Below are 22,914 nucleotides of genomic sequence, written 5' to 3'. Positions count from 1 at the left end.
GGAATAAAAATCACCAGATAAATTTTGGAAATAAATGCGTGCCCCCCTCCCCCAGTCCCTGTCACTTAAATTTATTCACGGCTCTGCGATTGTTTCGACTGTTTGTGCAAGATCCGATCGCCTTTCTGTGGCCAACATTTACTGTATTGTTTCCACCTGAAAAAGAAAAAAATAAACGCTTTTAAAAATATTTGTAGGCATCCGTAAGGCTGCCTATTGTGGGGGATTATATGAGGCAGTTGCCTTTATATGTTCCAAGTGAGCGGCAAAATGTGTTTTAGATACCGGGTGAGGCTTGAAGAGCTGAAGACGGGTTTATCGAAACGAGGTGTACACTTGTTTCATAAGGAAAGCGCCTTTCTTGCACAAAATAGGTAGACTTTGTGCGCCGCACTCAGTGTCAGCGCATATTTCCAGCAGTTTCTCCCGCCCTCTCCCCCCCAACAAAAAAAGAACCCCAAAAAAACCCCACAAAAAAAATAAACGGCTTGGCATCCTTGCGCAGCTTGAGTACCCTGACAGCAAAGACGCGTAGAATTGTATCCTTCAGTGTGATTGTCCATTTTAAAAGTACGGGACGTATGTCAGGCATTGTCTGTGAGCTTATTTTATTTACTTAACAGATATTACAGTGAATGGAAATAAATCAACTCGAGGTCATCTTCAATAACACAGCCGATAGCCTACTTTAATACAGAATGAATTGCTTGTCTTTTGTAGCAGAAAAAGAAGCCTATTCCACTTATCGAAATTGTGTCGATTATACGTGCAATTAATTCCGGCTCAGCCATTAACTAAGTGTTGATTCCGCTGGGTATAAAAGAAGCCCTTTAACGGCTGGTGAGGCTGACCCTCCCCTTCTGTACGAACACGGCAAACATTTAGCTTTTTTTCTTTTATTTTTGTGTTATAGATTTGAGTCTTCACTCCTGTTGTGTGTCATTTTTATTGTGTGTGTGAAGATGGAAGTCAGTGTGATGTAGCCAGGCTCAGAGGCATATAGGCGGCAGAACATGCGCAGTGGCCGCTCGTGCCATATTGGAATGAGGTCGTGAACGAGAACTGCGTTAAGCTAACGGCACGCTGCCGAAACAAAGCCGGAAGTATCTGCGGATTAATCCTCGTCACAGCAAAAGCCCCGCTCGTTGCTCGGGCAACGGCTGTAAAGCGGTGGCTCGTAAAGGCGGTTTTATTGTGAAACGTCCCACCGGGGCCTCGGCTTTTTATTCGCGCTACGCTAACGCTGCTGAGAGCAAGCAGGCGGAGAGGAACGGCATCTAAAAAGCGACTTGGAAAAACTACTTAGCGGTAAGGGGCCGATTTTGCGACTAAATATTCACTTGGTACGCGTTGTTGCGCACAAATTCCTGGCGATGTTTTGTGCTGGGGTGGCGCATTCGCCTTTTTTCCCGTCTCTCAAAAAGATGAGTCGGGTTCGGTCGAGTGTAAGCGCCCTTATTGCTCGTCAGCCTGCTCTTATTGCTCAAGCCGTGACGTTCAGTAACTTGACTCGGACACAGGCGGTTTTAAACCATGTGTCCGAGGAGTCCCGCACGGCTGTTACACGCTTACCCTCGTGTTTTTTTAATTTATTACACGGAAATTGAGCACATTTCTCCGGCTGCCTGTGTCATGTTCCGCTCAGTGTGAAAGTTAGACCGTTGGCGCTGTAGTCTCTCTCTCTCTCTCTCTGCAAAGCCATTGCGTTGATGGCCCATCTCTCTCTCTCCCTCTCTGAATGCTGCGGTTAGTCGGAAAAAGCGGCGCAATCTTAAGCTAGTTACAGTTCAAGGACCGTGTGGAAGTGTCCATGGATGTGCCCTCGTGTAACTCCGTATATTTGTACCGTGTTTAAGTCTTGCATAATGAAGGTTGCACGACCTCATCCGATTTGTGTTGCTACCACCAAGCAGGCTGCATAAACTAACTGCCCCCCCCCAAAATCCCTCTTTCTCTCTCTCTCTTTTTTTTTAAATTCCTCTAGCTTTTTAACGCGGATAAACGAGATGATGCTCGAAATGTCTGCGCTTTCCCGTCAGATTCACCGTTCACTTAATGCACCCTATTATTCATCAGCCCCCTTAACTTCCCTATTGTGCAACTTGAGTGATCCGCTGGCTGGCAGCGGTTGCTCGGGTTGACGTGCCGCTGTGCAACGAGCAGCCTTTACTGAAACTAAATCGAGCACCTGAAGGAAATAGGTGTTATTTAAGCGTGCTGTATTGAGGAAATTGGTCTTTTCCATTTTTTGCCTCCTCCCCCTTCTTCTTTTTCTTCTTCTTTATTTTTCTTCTTCTTTGGATGTGTAGTTGTCGCAGGTTTCGCTGGGATGTCGCAGTGATTTACGGGAGCAGGCCAACTCTTATTTGTTGGGCTCTTGTTTACAACCATTACCTCCACATTGAAGATGTCAGGGTGTCTGAAGTTATTTAAATCGCCTCGGAGGGTGAGAGGTGTGTGTTTGGTGATGGGGGGTGGTGTCTGAGGAACAACCAAAAAGGCTGCTGTTGTGAATTTAATGGTATCGTTTTAAGATGCGTTATCAAGAATGACATAGAGTTTCAACCTTATGTGCTAGCCCTTTAAAGGTGGTTTCGCCTAAAACCAAAACTATTCTCGCTTTCCTATTGTGCTATTATTATTGACCTATAAACCGTGTGGCTTTCGTGTCATGAACCAAGAGGTATCAGTCAGACAGTTCTGCCTCTGTAGACTCAATAGAGGATCATTCTGTTTGTGATGTGAAATTATTCTACTGCAACACCTCCTGGCATTTAACATAACCTCATATTTCATTGTACACAGTTTATTTTTTTTACCACATAAAATGCTCCTATTAACACATTGGGTTATTTAGAGCATGGTGGGCTGTCACAGTTTCCAGATGGCTTTGTTGCTGGTGATTTTTTTTATTATTATTTTTTTATTTGTCACATTTCATTGGTTTGAACACCACCAACAGAACTCTGGTTTGCAAGAAACCATGAAAGATTTGATAGCATTACAGGTGTAAATTTATACCAAATGCAACAGATACGTTTTAGGTTTTGTGAAGGTCAGAGTGTGGGCTGCTAACTGTAGAAATACATTTTCAGTCACTGGTGGATGACATTTAATAGTGCTTGGGGAAGTGACTAATTTAATTGTATCGAAAGCAGATTGTGTTCTAGAAAAGCCACACAATGTGTAAAGACTTATTTAGTTGGTTTGCGTTTCCCTCCCCGAGACATCAGAAGCCCTGAAAGGCAATATGAAGAACGCTCAGTGGCATGCTAAGTGCTGATGAGAGTATGATTCGGTGAGTGCTTGTAAAGAGGATGTAGTGTGGATGTCAGTTGTGGGTGTGTGTGCATTTGGCTCTTTCTCTTTCAGGTTCAGTCAGAGTCTTGGCTGTAGAAAGATTCAGGCAGAGCTGTGGTCCACACAGACCACTTTACTTTATATGAAACAGGGGAAGTTGCTTTTCTTCCTGTCTGCTGTGGCAGTTACACAGCAAAAGTGCTGCACCTCATGGACTCAACAATTCCCTGTGAAATAACCAACTGCATGGGAAATGTATCCATGTTCCACTCATAGTGATTCTCAAATGCTGACGTCCTCCTATTTGTTCAAGAAAACATGATTCAGTTTTATGTTGTTTGATTTTTGTCAAATGTATTTATTTAATCTGAAAATCCTATTGAGACCAAATCTGGCCAAGGTAGCAGCCATACAAACTCCAAAATATCAAAAAAAAAAAAAAATGCAACAAGTACCATAAAATAAAAGATCTACATAATTATATACAGTATAATTTAAAACTAGTGGTCTCAAGAAAAACGTCCATACGTCTCCTTCACTGCATTCCCTATGGTGCTTTTAAAATCAGCGCTAGACATAACTGTATTTAGGTTTGGGTCTTTCATGTAGGCACAAAAGAGAATGGGAATGACATGAATTTGGATGTCTCTGCCTTGCTTGTGGGTGTATTTTTACACAGCTCAAGTAAGATTCCATGTAGATGCTTCTATTTCTAGCAAACAAGATGGAAAGATAGGAAAGGCAATACAGAAACCTCACAAATCTCAGCGTTAGGGGCTAAAGGAAACAAGTTGTGCCAAGAAGGTAATAGGGAAGTTGTTCAGACTACAGTACAGAGTACCCGTTCTTAGAAAAACCATAGCCCTTAGTTTGCAAAATATTTTAGCAATTGATTTGACAAGACTTTAAAATATATCGTGTCTTCGGGTGCTAGCGAATAAAGCCATGAAAACAGCCAAGGTGAGCTTTAATCCTGTCAGGCTGACTTTTAACTGCAGTTTGAGCAAAATGGCTATAATGTGAAAAAAATGTAAGTGGTAAAACATGGTTACATTGAAAATTTAAATTTGCAAGTCATTACATTGAACAGTTTTAGAACAAAATAGTTCCTGTGGCTTTTAGGGTATAATTAGTGGTACGTATTTGCATGATCAGGGTTAGGATTCTGAGCGAGTACTTTAAAAATTTATCCTCTAAGGGGTCCCAGTGACCAGGAAGCATGAGGAACTTTTAATGCAAACTCACGTCGTCAGAACGTAAATGTTACCTGAAAATCCTCCATGTGTGAACAAAATTATCAAGGTATTGTGCTCGCGTGCTTGGAGGGAAAAATGAAGCAATCGAAAAGAGAATTTCAATTAGAAAACACAGACTTCTTCATATATGAACAATAAAATAAGACTGATCTGAGATGAGCGCTGCACTCGCTGTTTGACTGAAGGGTGTAAAAGTCATCAAGAAAACAGTTTTCAAACTGACAGGGTGTTCAGAAGCAGAAAGGGAAAATACCTCACGTGTTTAAGCAAAATGAGGAAGCACCAGCAGACTCCTCACAGGAGGACTCATTGTTGAGCACACATCATTAATCACTGAACTTGAAGAAACTGAGAAAAATGTAATTTCTTTATTGCAGAAATGCTAGAAATGCTGCAGCCACAATAATGTCAATCATTCCCTTAGCTTTGTGAGTATCAGAATCCAAAAATTCTGATATTTAAAAAAAATAACAATAATCAACTAATTAAAGGAAAAATAAAGCGGTCTAAAAGATATTTGGATATGAAGTGTCCAATGAGTCACAGGTCTGACAGTGTTTCTGTGTAATAAGTGAAAGTGTAGTTGTTAGAACAGCCTGGGATCTGTGTAAAATTGTGCTTATTTCTAGTTACAAAGAAATGCAAAGAAATCTGAGGCTCCAGTCCCTAAGCACTGGATGGACATAGAAATCTTTGTGATGGAAAGGGTGCACTAGAGATGCAGGTTTCTCAAGAAAAGGAGAAAAACAGACTGTTTACATAAAGTGGGTGCTACATTTGTGTGATGTCATTATGGATGGTGATGGACATAATGCATTATCATTGTTTGAGTTTGTGAGACCCTTTTTAGGGTTCTGTTTTTCTTTATCTGTTGTATCAAAATGTTAATTTTAATTAAGTACAGAATAAAAAAAGAGATATCAGTTTAGAACGAGGCCCCTAGGACCCCTTGGAATATAGCTTTTTTACTAAAGGCTTGTAGCTCTGCTCCTATCTCTACTGCTCTTTTTCCACTCTGGTGTAAGGAGTGTGCAACCCCCTGGCCCCCCCAGGACAATGAGGTCCTCTGCTGCGTGTTTGTGTATGTGCTGGAGGGAGGGGGAAAAAGGCAGATCGAGTAAGGGACAGGGTCGCGGGTGAAAGGCGGCACTGGTCCCGGCGGAGCACGGGGGTCGCAGTGGTAGTCCCGCGGTCGGGAGGGGGTGGCTTCTGATGGCGGCCTTGGTTTTAATAGAGACATCAGATGTGACAAAGACGGGCTGACAGGGCGCCTGAATGGAGCTGCAGTGACAGACAAGCTCTACTCAGCATCCCATACAGCGTGCTCTCCACCATCGTCACGCCCAGCGCTCCGCTCTTTCTCATTCATGCCACTTCTCTTGTTGTATTAACTTATTTCATCTGGCTCTCACAATGCCCTGGGTTGGGTTTCATGTGTCCGAGATTGACGTGCGAGTCCGCATTCATGCGTTTGTTCGTTTTCACATTGGGCAGGAAAAGGCATATGACTGTGGTTTTAAAAAGAAGAACCCAAATGAGTTTCACAAGTAGAGAGGTGAGGTTGGATGAGATTAGCATAGCTACATATATTTTCCAGCTATCGTACCATCTGGTGCGTTACTTAGTTGGTAAGTCCGGGACCAGATAGAAGCACTTTAAATATTAATGTTAGATCTTCTCTAAAGACATTGGCAGCCTGATTATCAAGAGGCAGCAGTCCTTGATTTTCAAATGGCTCAGGGATTCAAACTAATGCAAATTCTTTTTTTGTTTTTGTTTTGAAGCACAGTTTGCAAATTAATGCTGTTGAATTTTCTTTGTCTTATGTCTGCTGTTTGACCCAGTAATGCAGGTTACTCTGCCTGCCATTGTGATGCTTTCTATTGTCTATGGCGAGTGGCTTACATGCTGTTAACTGATACCGATGTTTATATATTATAATGATATAGATGGTGTTAAAATAAAGGTATAGGCATAACAGTGGTGTGCCACAGATGACTATTTGGAGCCTGGATGAGTCCACTGTTTTCATTTCTGTGTTTCATTCTCTCTTCTGCCAGAGTTTTGGAGTCCTAGTTGGCCGCGAGGGCACCAGCATGAGCCAGGAGACACTGGTGTCTGGTAAGAACAATTGTGTGAACAAATGTGTGAAAGGCAAAAAGTTTAGGGAGGTTTTGATTATGAAATTCAAAACCATAATTGACATTTAAAATAACAGTTTGGCTACACAAAAGTCTGGAGTGACCCCTCATTGCTTTATATTGAGCTAGATAAGTGTTAATAGATGCAGCGATTCATTTAAACATGGACAAAAATTAATGTAAATATAGTATATGAGGAAATATTAGAGGTGGAAAAGGGGCACATTTTAATTAACTAAAAAAAATAGACATTTGTAGAACAGAAAATTAACCGAACCAATTGTGTGAATTTGGAAAACAAACTAAATTCAAATTCAAATATAGAAATATCCTTAGTTTTAGTCTTTGTCAGTAGGCAATATTTGTCATGGAAATGTTTATTGAGACTTGTCTGCGAGTCAATTGCTTTTAAAAAGTTCTGTATTAGTTTTTGATTTTACTTATGCCTGACATGTGCCTTCCATACATAATACGTAAAAAAACTGAAACTAATGAAAGTGAAACAGCAAACCGATAATTTTCCAACAATAAAAACTAAGTGACACAAACAAGCCCACTCTGGAAATGTACTTGAACTGAATTGAAAACAGAAAGTCAAAACGAAATAGAAACAGAAACTAGTTAGAAAATACAAAAGCTTTAATAACTGTGCTTCTTGAAGGGGATTCAAAGCTCTTTGGATGTTGGCTGACTTTTAATCTTTCGTGATGATCCCACGCTGAGGTCCGGGCCAATCCATGACTGATATGGTTTTTCTGCCCAGGTGCTATCCAGTTTACTGCACTGGCAGTGTGTTTGGGATCTTTGTCATTGCTGAAAAATGAAGCTTTTGCCAGTAAGCGGTTTTTCAGCAATTTTGATAGTTGCCCAACACCAGTGGTTGAAATGCAGTCCCACACTATGACAGAACCTCCATCATGTTTTACAGATGGATGCAGACATTCACTGTTGGACCTCCTTTCCTGTATGCATTTTTGCAACAGGCTACTAGTAACAAAGGCCCCATTTAAATTGGTTTCTTGCTAGTACGTAGACACAGCACTACATCATCCCTTGTGTTCCAGTTGTTATCTTTAATGCTTGCTGTTAAGTGACTCAACAAACAACAAAAAACATTCCTACAAGAAATGGTTAGCTACAAGGACTGTGCTCAAAATAAATATGGAAAAAAAAAACCCCAAAAAACAACAACCCAAAAATATATATAAAACTGCAAGTGACCCGTGGATATTTGTGCATTCCTGTGTAGGACAAAATGCTGGAAAGCAGGTTCATGAAGAAAAATGCGTTTGCATTCCAGATGGAGACTCTGCTCAGGATGCTCCTGACTTTAACTGGGATGATTACCTGGAGGAGACTGAAGCCGTGGCTGTGCCCCATCACAGCTTCAAACATGTGGGTGTCGACAACCTTGACAGCTTACACACATTTCTGGATAAACTTGTGCTAGCTATTTATGATGAATTACATAGCTTCTGTGTAAAGTCTTCAGAGAGACTGGTGGGGTCAAATGTCATATTAAAATTTAAATTGAAGTTTTTAAACTGCCCATATGGTGTTTCATTAATGTGCTAGAAGGCATAGAATGAGGAAAACAAGCAGTCAGCACCATGTCTGAATGTTCTTTTTGTAGTAACAACAGAGTCACCACTGTCACCATTTTTTTCTTTCCCGACTAGTGTAAAGTTGGCTCTAGCTGTTACATTGTTACAAGTTACTTCCTGTATAGGCGCAACTTAAGTTATTCTGTTGTCAGATAACCAAAGCAAGTAAATGTGAGTGAAAATTAAACCCTTTTTCATAGTAACTCTTGTTAATTCTATTAACTAATTACAAACATGTGCCTCACATATGGGCAGTCCATACTGCAGCGCCTTTTTTTTGAGGTTGTTTTGATTTGACCAGCTGTAATATGCAAAATGCATTGAAAAGGTTTGGAGATGTTGAGGAAAACTGTGGGTCAGGTTTTGAAGTAATCCAAAGAAATCTGACCACATGTTCTTTGCAATCCAGTGGATTATATGACTAAATATTTCCATGTGCTTTGTGCTCATTTTAAAGAAACCTAATCCAACCCTGTGTTCTCTGGATACGTTACTTGTATCAAACAATTGGAGAGTCCTTGTGTTCTCTCATAAAACTAGTGTTTTAACCCATGTTACTTAAGCTGAAAGCTGGTAGGTAGATTTATTTAGGATGAAAACCAATAGAATAAAAGTCTTTTCTCTTATGTTGATTTGAGCTCCTGTTTTCCGTTCTCCCCTCAGGTGGACCAGGGCCTGCAGACAGGGCTGACTCCAGGCATGAAGCTGGAGGTATGTGTGCGCTCTGAGGCTGACAGCCCTTATTGGGTGGCAAACATCATCACCACATGTGGACAGCTGCTGCTTTTACGTTACGAGGGATACCAGGATGACCGCCGTGCAGACTTCTGGTGTGACATCATGACGGCAGACCTCCACCCTTTGGGTTGGAGCCGGCAGCACGACAAGACAATGAGGCCCCCTGAAGGTGAGGCGCTGCTGGGGTTGGCATCGTGATTTTTGAATTGTGGGACGCATAGTTAGAGCTGACTGATCTCATAAATCACAGTCAAGTAACCTTTCTGTCTTTTAAATGGAGAGAGCTCTGCAGAGACAATGTAAGATTTTGGGGGGTTTTCTTTCATGCCAAAATGTAATTTAATGTTGGAACTCAACTAGGCAATTGGACTTTTGTTCATCAGTTAGATTTAAGTAATGAATATTTCTGTTCCCCTGATGTGCTGCTGGCACAGTTGCCCAAAGGTGAAACACTGGGGTTTCCCTTCTGATGTTCTCGCTTCATGAAAAATAGATTTCCCACAAAATGGGTAGGCGAAACACTGAAGGAAATTAACTTTTTTCTTGTGCATTTTTTACATTAATGGAGATTAAAAAAAACCTTGATACTTGTGTGTATAAACAGAAAACATAACAAAACAAAACCAAATACTTGATTTACCATTATGGGATGTGGTAGATGACACAGATGAAAGTTTGATTAAGATAACATCTCACCTTCAGTATATGATCCCGCTAGTATTTTTTTTTTTCTGTTTTATAATTGATGTGATGCTTCAAAGCAGCTGTGTGAGGAAAAATTAGAATTGGGATGTGTGTAATGCTAAAGACCACCAGCTTTTTTGGTTAATAAACTAAATGGTGTGTGTGAATCATCCACCTCAGGTGTGCGTGAGAAGCATCAGGACTGGGAGGCTTTGCTGGAAAAGGCCTTGGCTGAGGAGTGCAGCGCGCCTGCCAGCCTGCTGGAATTGGTAAGGCAGGGGAAGGAAGCAGCTGTCCTTCCAAAAGGCTACTCACACCCAGGGTGGGGTGTTAGCTTTTGGCATTTCGGTACCCACCCGTGCCAACAACAGTCTCCTCTATCAGGGCAAATTTACGGCACACACTGTGCACTCCCATGTGTCAAATCACTTAAATGTCAGATAATTACAAGTTACATCCTCTCACATTAGACGGGCAGTTGAGGAATTGTGGATATATTAGGGAAGGGATGTTGAAGATAGAGCTGCCAGGGATGTGGAGAGACGGAGGCAGGTGATCAGCTGTGATAACCGATAAAGGGAGCAGCCGAGAGGAGATCCTCTCTCAATATTTGACTTACCTTTGAAAGTAATGGGGTAATATTAGAGCTTATTCCAAATTACAAAGTAACAAATTAGATTTACTATATTAAAATTCAGGCCCAGCAGAAGGAATTTAAAGCAGCAGAAGTCAGTGTCTTTCTTCCTTTTTCCCACTTCTTAGCTTTTCTGTCTTCATTTCTGATGCCAGACTCCCTCAACATGGACAATTCCAGTTTTTGTGGAGAAATGCCATCCTTCAGAGACTTTTCTTTTTTTTAAGCTGTGCTTTGCTCACAGAGTTTCTCTTCTACCTTTGTGACATCCACATTTACCTCTTCTGTCAACTCTTTCTGTGATTATTTTATTTGTTACATTTTGGCCAGTTTGCCTTTGATTGTTGTCAAGCTAGAAAATGTCTCTCCTGCAAATATTATGTAAAACCTATCAACCAGTGTTGCAGTGTATCCACAGGCATTCATCTATAAATGTCATCCCAAACAGACTTTGCCTCACGCAGCCCCATATCACACTCTCACCTCCCTTGCTTCGCGGTCAGAACTTTGGTTTCACTGTGGTACTCTTGGCCAGGATCATGCCAGCCATGCTGGAAACCATCTGAACAAATTTATCTTGTGTCTCATCTGATCAAAGAATGCGCTTCTATTATTAATAAGGCTTTTTTGTGCACTTTAGCACAGTTTAATCTTTTAATTTTGTGCCAAAGAGCAAGCAGGGGAATTTTTTTTTTCTTGGCTGGTATCCATAAAAGCTGACATCAGCACAGCGTGCTTCACACTGTCTGAGCTGTTGCAGAGCATCTCATTTCTACTCAAAAACTCTGTGCCAAGTCTTCTTTTAAAGTTCTTTTTGTACAAGTGGTTCTTGGCTTATTCTGTAACTTCTGATTACTGTGGAAATGTGTTCCAATAATTTTTTCCCCTGATCTTCCTCTATCCTTTTCCGTCTTTGTGAACTCTCAGTATCAGATTGCTGCATTGATTTTCTACTTTGGGGTCTGTATTCACAATATAGTATCTCTGAATATTTTGAGTGTTTATGATAGGAAACGGGCACAGAAATAAGGCAGTTGTTAGAGATGAATTGCTTTTAAATTTTAATGATATTGCATTCATCACTGTTGCTACTTAGTTATTTGTATTTTCCTATCTGTATTTTAAGTTTAGATTTATATCTCTAAGAGCCATAATAAAAAAATCAACATTAGAATACATCTCAACTTGAACTAAATAAGATTTTATCTGCTGAAGTCTGAAGTATACAAAACACAAGGCTCTGAGCTTTTGTTTACACCATGAATGATGTGCTGCTGGAAGCAAATACACTGTAGGAGCAGCCTGTGAAATTCTTCACATCCATTAGTTAGCTTTCAGTCACCGTGCTTCAGTTCTGCCACTTAGCCATGCAGTGCATTCTCTCCACTGCAAATTCCTCTCCTTGTCTAGGCGTGTGTTCATGTGTGTTTGTGTTAGTGTGCTATGGGCTTTCCATTTACCACTCCTGGCCCCTTTCCAGCCCCAGCGTGGCAGAGACCCAGTGGAGCTCCTGTGTGCGGGCTGCTACGTGGAGCTCCAGGATAGCGTTGACCCGGGGCTGGCCTGGGCTGCTGAGGTGGAGGAAAATGTCGGAGGAAGGTTGAAACTGCGGCTTATAGGCACAGAGGGTCTCCCAGACACACCCGCAACTCTCTGGCTCTTTTATCTCCACCCACGCCTACACCCACCCGGCTGGGCCAAAGAGCACGGCTGCACCCTCAGGCCTCCTTCAGGTCAGTGGCATCGACATGGGACAGGTTTTATTTCCAGAAGTAAAGGAAGTTCCTTTCTTCTTCATCTATAGGTTTCTGAGCAAAGTGCCATTGCATGCATTAGTGACAGTTTAGAAGAAAGGACACGTGGACGAACTATATGAATGCATTTTAATTATCAAGTGTAATTCTATTATTTTTCTATACACTGGCCCAGCAACAAAACTTCTCAGTACTTCCTGCTAGACCTTGAAATTAATTTTCCATGCAGGATTTGATAGATCACTGCTAATACTTTTGAAGTGGATACAGTTTGTTGGCACTGGAGGCTGTAGCTCTATCCTTACTGATCTGTCTTCTAGTACCACCAAAAGTCTTCATTTATTTTAATACCACCCTTTTTATAGCTCAGATACAGAACAATGTTAGTAAAAGGAGTTAATTAGATCTTTTTAGATTACTTTTTCTTCTTCGTAAGATGTTTTTATTGTATTTTTTTTTTTCAAAAGCAGTAATTTGATTTCAGCCATTTAATTTCTGTCTGGAGTCCAATATCCTGTGATAAGAAGTTTCTGTTTTGTGGTTGCAACATTGTGGAGAGCGACATCGATTTTTTTTTTTTTTGCTTCCCTTGTTTAATTAACTGGGAGCAACTTTTTAAAGGTCCAGCTACAGACCAAGCTGACATACAGGCTGTGTTTTACCAAGTACTGCTTTATACTTTGTGTTTATTTAGTCAAATTCAAAAGCATGCCCTTGATAATCAAACATTACCACAGTTATCTTTAACAGTTGGTCTTTGTTTCAGATCTGTTAGGTCTGCGGACAGAGGAGGAGTGGGAGGACGTGAGACAGAGGATCAGTGACCTGCCTCAGGATGAAGCTCTGACTGCAGAGTTAACTAAGGTACGGTCAACTGCGCTCTTTATTTGTTCTTCCCGAGCAGAACATTCCTCTATTTATTCACGAGTTAACATTTGATATTTATGCTTAACTGAAAGCGACATTCTCCAAATCGGGTGCTGAAAGATTTTTAAGACCAAGGCTTTTGGAAATGGCTCTTCATACAAGCGTTTGTTTGTCTCAGGATCAACCTGCCATCTCTGCTCATTGTTTCAAAGAAGGGATGAAACTAGAAGCTGTTGACCCTGCTGCTCCCATTTCCATCAGGCCTGCAACTGTCACCAGGGTAACGGAATTTCCCATTAAATCTGTGTCTTCTGTGCTCAGTTTTGCTTCTGTTTACTGAGAATTTATTTGCTATCATACTGCAGTGAAACTCAACTTACAGCGAGTTATTGGCTTGCCATCCACTTTCTATTTCAGAGCAGGAAATAGAAAACGCTTTAAACTATGTACTATTCTTAATCATTATTTTCTTTATATGTTACAACACTATATGTAACACAATCAATAATCAATCATTTTTTCATCAGCTCAGCACTACTTTTATCTTTTTATTGTTATATGTGCAGTGTGAAAACAATTCAATACACTGTTGTTGTTATTATTATTATTATTATTATTATTATTATTATTGCACTATTCTCAGTCTTTCCTCTTCAGACACCGGGGATGCAGCCAAATGTAACAACAGAGTTTCATATGCCAGAATGAAAGCTTCCTTGTAGTTAGCTTGAGTTGGGCAGCGATGCCATTTTACTTTAATATTTGTATGTGAAATAATCTCAAATTTTAACAGCACAAAATGCTGTCATTTAAAAAATGCTAAATATTTCTCTACAGTAGATTCCTAAGAAAATGGTCTGCTTTGATGATGGGCTCTCCCTGCTTTTCTGCTAAGCACAGCTAATGGCCCCTCGTTTACTCACGTCTGCAAACCTGCGTACAGGGAAGAAACTTAAATTTTATCAGATCGAGTTCCAGTGTTTAAATTATATGTGAAAGTGACTCATCACTGCAACGTGTTCTGCAGCATCTTGGGCAGCAGGTTCTAACTTGTGAAAAGGTTGATCTTTTTACACAGAAGTGTGGCTGCTCTGCTCTATCAGAGCTAAAAATCTGAGTGTTTCTGTTTGGTTTTTTAAAATAAGCCCACTGGCATAAAATAATATAAGCAGAGGGAAGGACATGTAAACCAGAGGACTTTGGGGGAGCCTCACAAAGCACCCAGAGTGTCCATGCTGTCTTTATTCAGTTAAAAATGTCTTTATTCCGTTAAAAAATGTTTATCCAACATGCTTACATGTGCCTGAAACAATAGATCATATTAGAAATGCTAAATTGCTAAAAACTCAACCAGCTCAGTGTGACTACAAGATAAAACATCTGACAGTCTCTGGGTCCGGTGTTGTATATTCCAGGTGTATAATGAGCAGTACTTCCTGGTGACAATGGACAACCTTTGTGATATTGAGGAGTCAGAGAGTGCTGGGCGATCCTTCCTGTGTCACAGAGACAGTCCGGGGATCTTCCCTGCTCAGTGGAGCCTCAAAAACGGGCTCCCACTCAGCCCCCCACCAGGTTTGTTCTGTCACTTATCACTTTTTGACAACTTGAAATCAGACAGTTCATGATAACAGTGGTGAGATTGTTTGTGCTGTCTTGCTTTCTCTCTAAATTGCCTTATTTCCTTCTCTTGTTGGTGTTTATTGTATCATGCACAGGATACCAGGGTCCAGACTTTGACTGGGCAGACTACCTGAAACAGTGTGAAGCTGAAGCTGCTCCTCAACATTGCTTCCCAACTGTAAGTAAACCTTTTTTCTTTTCTTTCTTTCTTTTTTTTTTAGCCATCTGTCTTGCAGATTACTGACCAGAAAAATAATGATTAAAAGAAAAAAGAAAAACTTGGGTCTCACTATTTATTCATGCTTCTGAATTGAGGGTTATTTGTTTGTTTGTTAGTTATTTTTTTTTATATGAATTGAGTTTAAATAAAATAATGTTGTTTATTTACATGATGGTGCATCTAAAAACTAGGCTAAGTTAAAAATTTGAGGAAAGGGGAGAAAATAGTTCAATAAAACATTTTTCTGATATAGTTTTGAGAGAGACTGCAGGAAGCGAAGATAAAAAAGATAACAAATAGTGGAAATATTGGTTTTCCTTGATTGTGTCATTGCTTATTCTGTTTTTTCCCTTTTGCCTGTCATAAATGACCAAATATGAGAAATTACACTTTTCAGTTTAGCCATGTGACTGACGGCATAATCGGATACCAGTGATGAAATGTATCCCAACTGTGTAATGGGGTTGTAGAGCAGGTGACCCACTGTGACTTCTCTTGCTTTTTACGGGAGACTCAGCATGTTGTTTTCCTAATGGACAAATTTCACAAAAACTAACCATCAGCCATCCTCCCTCGCCGTGAAACAGCTCTCTCTGTTTACCTCCCAGGAGCAGTGTGAGCACAGCTTCAAAGAGGCCATGAAACTAGAGGCTGTCAACCCACTATCACCTGAGAACATTCACGTGGCCACAGTCACCCGGGTCAAAGGGCAATACATTTGGCTGAGCCTTGAAGGTGAGATGACTACTGAAACTTTAGTAGATGGATTCAAATGAACAATTACAATATGCACAGTTTTTTTTCTGCTGTTTTAAGAAGAAAATGCTGACATAGTATTTGAATGGCAGCAGAAAACAAATTTGCAGCTAATTACGCAAAAGGCAAAGTTCATTTGTGCCTCTCTATTGTGTGCCTTCCTCCTGTTTTGTATGTACTCCTCTTGTCTATTATTTATTTTTGTTGTCCTACTATTTATATTTTTATTCCATGTACAGTTGGTGTGGAGCACCCACACTTTAGTTGTACATGTGCAATGACAACAAAAGCCTATTCTATTCTTCTATTTTGAAAATAATCTTTCATTTTAAAAGAAGCAGTTTCATGTCTGATAAAGTGTGTGTGTGTGTGTGTGTGTGTGTGTGTGTGTGTGTGTGTGTGTGTGTGTGTGTGTGTGTGTGTGTGTGTGTGTGTGTGTGTATATTCTTGCAGGTCTAAAGCAGCCCATGCCAGAGCTGATAGTTCATGTGGACTCACTCGATATATTTCCTGTCAGCTGGTGTGAGACAAATGGCTATCCACTTGTCTACCCTATTAAGCCCTCAGGTATACAACATGACTCATCATTGTAGAGTTTCATGGTAGTGGTGGTTACCCAGCAGCTTGAATAAGCCTTTTACTAAGAACACAAATAGAAACAAAATACGATCTTCATTTTATCGTGACGTTGGAATAAATAGCAATGAAAATCAGTGCATCCGGGCACACGTTAATCTCTCCTTGCTTTTCAGTTGAGAAAGAAAAGAAGATTGCTGTGGTGCAGCCAGAGAAACAGTAAGTATGAGAGGAGGGGTGGGGTGTGTGATTGGTGGTAAAGTGGACTAAGCTCAACAGCCTTTCAACATCTCATTTAATTTTCATCCTTTTACAGCAGAACTCCCCCCAAGTCTTCATCACCTGACACTGTCAAGCAGCAGATAACAAACCAGTCGGAGACAGGTCGGTTTGTCTGATCAGTTTTTAAGACCCTATATATTATGTTCGGTCTGCTGCTTATCTACTGTGGTGGTTCCATCATATATATGTTCTTGTGTGAACGTGTGCAGGGCAGGGCAACGGGAAATACTGTTGTCCCAAGATCTACTTCAACCACCGCTGTTTCTCAGGGCCCTACCTTAACAAGGGACGCATCGCTGAGCTGCCTCAGTTCATCGGCCCTGGAAACTGCGTCCTCGTGCTCAAAGAGGTGAGAAGGCTTGGTCAGCTGGTGACATGTCAGATATTTTAGCCATTTTGATATCCAAAACATTGTTATATGACCAAATATCAACAAAGCGAATGCGTTCCAGAAGTAAAAATCCCATCCATATTCTCCATAGAGATTTTTATTATGAGCCATAAAGTTGCAAACATCCAAAGCAGATTTAGGACAAGCTACAGCATTATGAAATGCCGGAAAGTGTTTCAATGGAAACCACAAGTCTGCATGTATATCCGCCTTGTTTTAACAGAAACATCTTTTATTGTGATGCTGTGGAACTACTTTACCCACAATCCTCAATCAAAACAGTGATGACTCTGATTGGTGGAGGTTGCTGTTACCATAGCAATGTTTAAACCCCACCAAATGCCAGAACACCAAACTTCAGAAACTGTGAGAGCGGTGATTACAGTCAGGAATAAATCACTCTACCAATAACCATGCAACTATGCTGTAGTTTACTACATATACACAACACAGACTACTAAATGTCCAGCCATATAAAAAATGGACACTTAGCACTCAAGGGTCAGGAAGTAATTTGCTGTGGAATCAGGGGTTATGGGATTAATAATTCTTTCACCAGTAAAAGTAATTATCTGCACAGTCTTGTGCCTGGCCTCTTTTCTATTTCTATTTTATTTTTTTATTTTTATTGTCATGTTTCACCTCGTAGCTGGTTGGATTGGTTCAAGGCTTGAAACTCTTGGTACAAGGATTTTTTCATTTTTTTATTTTTTGTTTAATGGAGAAAATGAATAAGGAATTCACTTCCAGAAATAGAATCCTTCAAAACGTGTGCAGTAGCCATTGTTCTGCGTTACATCTTTCTTTTGTGCAAATTAGTCAGTGTTAGCAATGTCCTAAATTGTCATACTGAACACTGCAAATGTAAATGCCAAATTAAAGGTGGCAGCTTTGTCACTGTGAGTATAATCAAGTTAGGATTTCACCCAAAGCACTGTATAGCACAGCTAGACCCAGGTTCTGAAATTGTTCAGCTCGTTGTGTTTCCTCAGAAACTAGTGAAATTATGCCTATTAGTTAACAACACAATGTTATACTGTACAGCAAAAATCTTGTCTCAGGCTGATTAGGGATTTTTGATGTTAAGAGAAAACACATAGTGCTACTAAAGTATAAAATAACAAATTCTTTTCATCGTTTTCATCTCGTCTCCAGGTATTGACTCTGCTGATAAACTCGGCCTACAAGCCCAGCCGTGTGCTGAGAGAGCTGCAGCTGGACCAGGAGAGCCGCTGGCAGGGCCATGGAGAGACACTCAAAGCAAAGTGAGGAGACGCGTCATTTAATTCTTCACTCAAAATACTCAGTTCTTCAGAAGAACCTGTAGGAATAGAACAAGTGCTTCCAGCTGGCATATTTGACAGAACAAGCTGGTTTAAAAGTGTACTTAAAGCACAAATAGGTACAGACATGGGTGTATTCACACCGGAATCAGGGGCAACCCACTAATACTTCAGTAAAGTGGTGAATAAGATGATAGCATCTAGGTTTCTGTAAGGCGAGATCTTGTTAGATTACATATCGAAGCGGTTTTGGTTTTGAGTAACTGAAACTTTTTTCCCATCCCAGCACTTTGTGGAAAATTAGTCACATTTACCATTGCTTTTCTTTAAACATCAGGTACAAGGGAAAGAGCTACCGGGCCACCGTGGAAATAGTCCGTACTGCAGACCGTGTGGCAGACTTCTGCAGGAAAACCTGCATTAAGTTAGAGTGCTGCCCGAACCTGTTTGGACCTCGCATGGTTCTGGAGCACTGCTCAGAGAACTGCTCCGTCCTCACCAAGACCAAATACAGTAGGTGGCAAACAGGTCATTGAGACTTAAAATTATTTCTCATTTCATCTGAAGTGTTTGTTTAAATAGCTAGAGAGGCAATATAAACAACCTCTGATATTCATGTATAATATCTTAGAAATCTTTGTATTTGTTGATCAGCTGTTATAAACTCTTTGAGATGCAATTAGAAAACTCAACAGATTTCTAATTGAATTAGAAAGTATATGTGCAATCTGGACGTTACCCGGCTAATAAAAGACTCAGATCATGCAGTGATACAGTGGAAATCCAGTAGAACGTGTTTCTGTAACTGACAGCATTTGGCATTTGAAAGACTGTGAATACAGTGGCGTTTATCAGGAAAAGGAACGCCATTGCAGACGTGATACGGAATGTCTAACATTTCCAACCAATATTTGTAATACATGCTCAGCATTGTGGTGGCACGTGTAAACCTCTAAAGCCCCAACCATGACATAATTGCTAGAAATTAATGTTTTGAAAATTGTAGAAGTCTCAGAATGCATATATTAAATTTAATAGGATTAATGTTACTTTTCATTATCTGTTTGTTATGTGTGGAGCTCCATAGTTGTCTACTAAAGAGGTTTTGCACTCCAAAATAATATTATTGTGTGTTCTGTGCATGTCTCCTCCTCTTTTGTCTGCCATCTCTTGGGGCAGTTTGTTTTTGCAAATATGTTTTGTTTTGTTTTTATATATATATATATATATATATATATATATATATATATATATATATATATATATATATATATATATATATATATATATATATATTTATTTATTTATTTATTTATTTTTGGTAATTTCTGAATATTTTTTTTCCTTTTACAATTTTCTTTTTTTATGGTGCTCTCATGGCTCCATAACTTGTTCTCATTTTGCCCAAAGCTTATTCACCTTCAGTTCATTTGTGTAGCTCGTGAATAGAAATGATCTGTGCCTTGAATGTGAATATTCTGAGAAATTTATTTATTTATTTTGCAATAACCTTTTGGCTTAGCGGGTATTCAGTGAGCACACAGAGTTGGTAGAAAATTGGTGTCAGGGTTGGCCTCTTTGATCTTGTGTAAAACTTTTTTCTTTTTTTTTCTTTTTTTTTGAAGCACAAAGCCACAGATTTGCTGATATGTTTACTGCAGCTGCATCACAGTGTTGTGGTTAACTGATGCAATTCAATAGCAACAGACAAATGATTATGCTTTCTCTTTTTTCATCTCATTCAGACCTACTGAACAGCCTGTTTATCAGTGCTTTTCTTATAGAGAGCGTTTAAGAATACAAGCATTAGAGTCAGATTAATATCCATCTGTTTCAGTGGTGTATTCAAGTCTATAAGACATGCCAGATGCAACATGATAATGACACAACAGGTTTGTTGTTTTACCATCAGCATATTACTATGGAAAGAAGAAGAGTAAACGTGTTGGTCGTCCACCTGGAGGCCAAACTAATCTGGATGCTGGAGTGAAAAGAAGGGGGCGGAGGAGGAAGAGGAGGAAGCAGCTCTTTGTCCATAAAAAGAGACGCTCATCAGCTTCCGTTGACAACACACCTGCCGGCTCTCCACAGGTACCCCAGAACTCATGTTACTTCTGCATTAAGCTTTAGGTTAAACGAACTGTGTGAAGTGACCGCTTGTCATCCTTTTGCTCACAGGGCAGTGGGGAGGAGGAAGATTTAGATGAGGATGACTCCCTGAGTGAAGACTCTGGCTCTGAGATGCAGGACGATCTCCAGGATGATTCAGAGCAGTCAATTGGGAAATCTCAGCCCACCACACCGTCCCCTTCCCCGCCGGCGACTCCCAGGCCGACACGCAGACGCCGGAAACCCCGCTCCCCCTCGTTCTCTGATGATGAGAACCGCCCCCCTTCACCAAAGGTGATGAAAATTACAGAGAGGAGCTTTGCAATATTTCTAATTATGTTTCCAAGCAGTGTATCTGTAATTAATACTCAGCAGGTTCACAAAGATTTTCCACTTGTTCTGCGCTCTGCCCCTCCAGTTGCACTCTAAATAAATGTCTTGTGCTTTCTAACATTTCCATTTTAGTAACATTTTAAAAGGTGTTTCTGCCGCATTACGGTCTGTCCCATTATGCTGCTTGAAAGAAACAAAAATGTCTCCAATGGCTGTTTGACTGTGACCTTTTACTGCTTTTACACAGCTATTATTTCTTTAATGAAAGGTTTAGGTCTGTTACCCGTCTCAGCATCAATTGCAAGGGTTAAAATGAGCTGCGAGCCTTTCGTCTTTGGCAGGGAAATCTCAGTCTGTCTGACTCACACTGTCTATGTGTTTGTAGACGCCAAAAGCTGAGCCTCCTCAGAAACTGTGTTTGGATACCAGCCCCCTGGAGTGGAGCGTTACTGATGTGGTTCGTTTTATCAGGACCACTGACTGTGCGCCTCTTGCGAGGATTTTCTTGGATCAGGTATGAAAAATACTCAGACTTAATGGCCGTGGCCATTAGGGATAAGAGCTCACTCTGCTTCAGTGCAATAAGTGTATATATACACTTGTACTGTATCCATGGTTAGAAATTGAAACATTTTAACATTTCTCGTGTGTTAACCCAAAAACAAGCTATATATAGAATGCATCTCACATGAACTCGTGTGTTGGCAGGAGATTGACGGACAGGCGCTGCTGCTGCTGAACCTCCCGACAGTGCAAGAGTGTATGGACCTGAAGCTGGGACCGGCCATCAAGCTGTGCCACCACATCGAGCGGGTCAAGCTGGCATTTTATCAGCAGTTTGCTACGTAGCTGACGGGGGACCAGATGTGGGATGTGACTGCACCCTGTTCTGTGTGTTAATCCATTCAAAATCAATGGGTTGTTTTGTTTTTTTTAGGGGGGTGGGGTTCCCCCCTAACACTGGACCTCATTTAGAATCCTTCCTATTCCACAACCTGCGTGGACATGATAGACGAAGCAACATTTCTTGATCCTTGGGGAGGGGGAAAGACAGCTGAGAAAGTAGAAGACCCAAAGGAAGGAACTTGTGGCTCTTTGATGGCACAAATAAATGTAAAGACACATAAGTATAAATTCCTTAAATTCAACATATTTTGACATCAAAATAAACCATCACCAAGGACTTGCTTTAGGTTTAAAAAAGAAAAGAGCTTGGTTTCTGTATCTATTTTAATTAATGCTGTTTGACTAATTTGTATCTTCAGAGTGTTGTGAACCTGTTTTGTTTTTGTTTTTTTTTGTTTTTTTCCCCCTTTTCTTACCCACTTAAAAAGTGACTTAGCGCCACTTCTAGAACTCTTGTTCTATTTAATCATACTTTGCAGTCCGCTTAGGGCAATACCACAGGATCAAAGCTTTTAAATTGTAATACTATGGGATAAGTAAGTAATAATCTCACTAAGTAATAAGTGAGATTAACTGCCTTCTGATCTGGTGACTTCTGTGGAGAATATTTAAAGTGTCTTCAAAAATGTATTTCGGTGTATTAGTTAAAGAAAAAGAGTAATCGTTTCTTCAGAAATCAAATTAGACGATGCAAAGAGTCTGCTGCCCAGTTGTGAAGCGATAGTTTGAGTCATTGCAGGGACTGCATTAGATTTTATTTTAAACATGCAACATGTATATCAAGATCCGTTGCTAGTTTTAAGATGGAATACTTTATGCCAAATTTGTATGTTTAATGTAAAATGGGGTCTTGATCTTAAGAGACTATGGCTCTCTGGTTTAAGTCTCAATATGTGAAATGATTTTGTACTGCAAGCACAAGCAAAACCATGCACTACATGGTGGTATGCAATTATGACACGTGCATGTCTGTATATAGTGTACATATTCAAATATCTTCTAGTGCAACAGGGTGATTTGAAAGGGGGAAAAAAAAATCGTCTTTGTGCATATGTGTAAATGCCCAAACAACATGATATATTTGCACAGAATAGGTCTAAACTTTGCAATATTGGGTATATGATGCGAGTCAGTTTAGCTACAGTTGATAAAAACATTTTTAACAGCAATGGGTTATTTTAATTGCTAATGCTAAATGAAATTAGCAGTTTTAAAGCAAGATGATACTCTTAACATGCTTTTGTAAGTCGTTTCTCCCCTCGTTTTTTTCAGTCCGTGTCGTGCGATTTGATGTAACGTTCTTCAGTTTGTGTGATGTTTATGTGTTTACTAATTTTCTCGTAGTTCCCTTGTGCTCAGAACAATAGCACAGGCCTCGTTTGAAGATTATTATCACTGCTATTTAAAGACAACACTGCAATAAAAGCTGAACAACACTTTTTATGCGGCTCGTGTTT

At 40.2% G+C, this 22,914-nt stretch overlaps 1 protein-coding gene across 5 annotated transcripts; it reads left to right on the top strand.

The window, feature by feature from the left end:
- Positions 1 to 1,079: 1,079 nt before the first annotated feature.
- On the top strand, positions 1,080 to 22,893 carry sfmbt1 (Scm like with four mbt domains 1). 5 transcript variants are annotated; one of them, XM_085273292.1, is made up of 21 exons: positions 1,080 to 1,308; positions 6,617 to 6,677; positions 7,947 to 8,092; positions 8,965 to 9,208; positions 9,904 to 9,992; positions 11,838 to 12,090; positions 12,878 to 12,975; positions 13,157 to 13,258; positions 14,394 to 14,553; positions 14,697 to 14,779; positions 15,430 to 15,556; positions 16,031 to 16,144; positions 16,330 to 16,372; positions 16,473 to 16,537; positions 16,645 to 16,784; positions 17,982 to 18,091; positions 18,447 to 18,637; positions 20,022 to 20,200; positions 20,288 to 20,512; positions 20,937 to 21,065; positions 21,260 to 22,893. In XM_085273292.1, exons 2-21 carry the CDS (start codon positions 6,653 to 6,655, stop codon positions 21,398 to 21,400), a joined length of 2,664 nt encoding a protein of 887 aa, XP_085129418.1. In that variant the 5' UTR covers positions 1,080 to 1,308; positions 6,617 to 6,652; the 3' UTR covers positions 21,401 to 22,893. The 5 variants fall into 5 exon arrangements, with proteins under 5 accessions (XP_085129418.1, XP_085129416.1, XP_085129420.1 ...); XM_085273290.1 differs by having other exon boundaries at positions 1,088 to 1,308; positions 16,470 to 16,537; XM_085273294.1 differs by having other exon boundaries at positions 1,090 to 1,308; positions 7,998 to 8,092; positions 16,470 to 16,537.
- Positions 22,894 to 22,914: the final 21 nt, after the last annotated feature.

This window comes from Mchenga conophoros, linkage group LG5 (assembly GCF_057382185.1).
Source record: "Mchenga conophoros isolate Kocher_MC1m ecotype Shallow Benthic linkage group LG5, M_conophoros_male_GT1.1, whole genome shotgun sequence".
NCBI classification, from domain to species: domain Eukaryota; kingdom Metazoa; phylum Chordata; class Actinopteri; order Cichliformes; family Cichlidae; genus Mchenga; species Mchenga conophoros.
The sequence above is the reverse complement of the archived record's forward strand: the minus strand, read 5'-3'. Positions and strand labels throughout refer to the sequence as shown.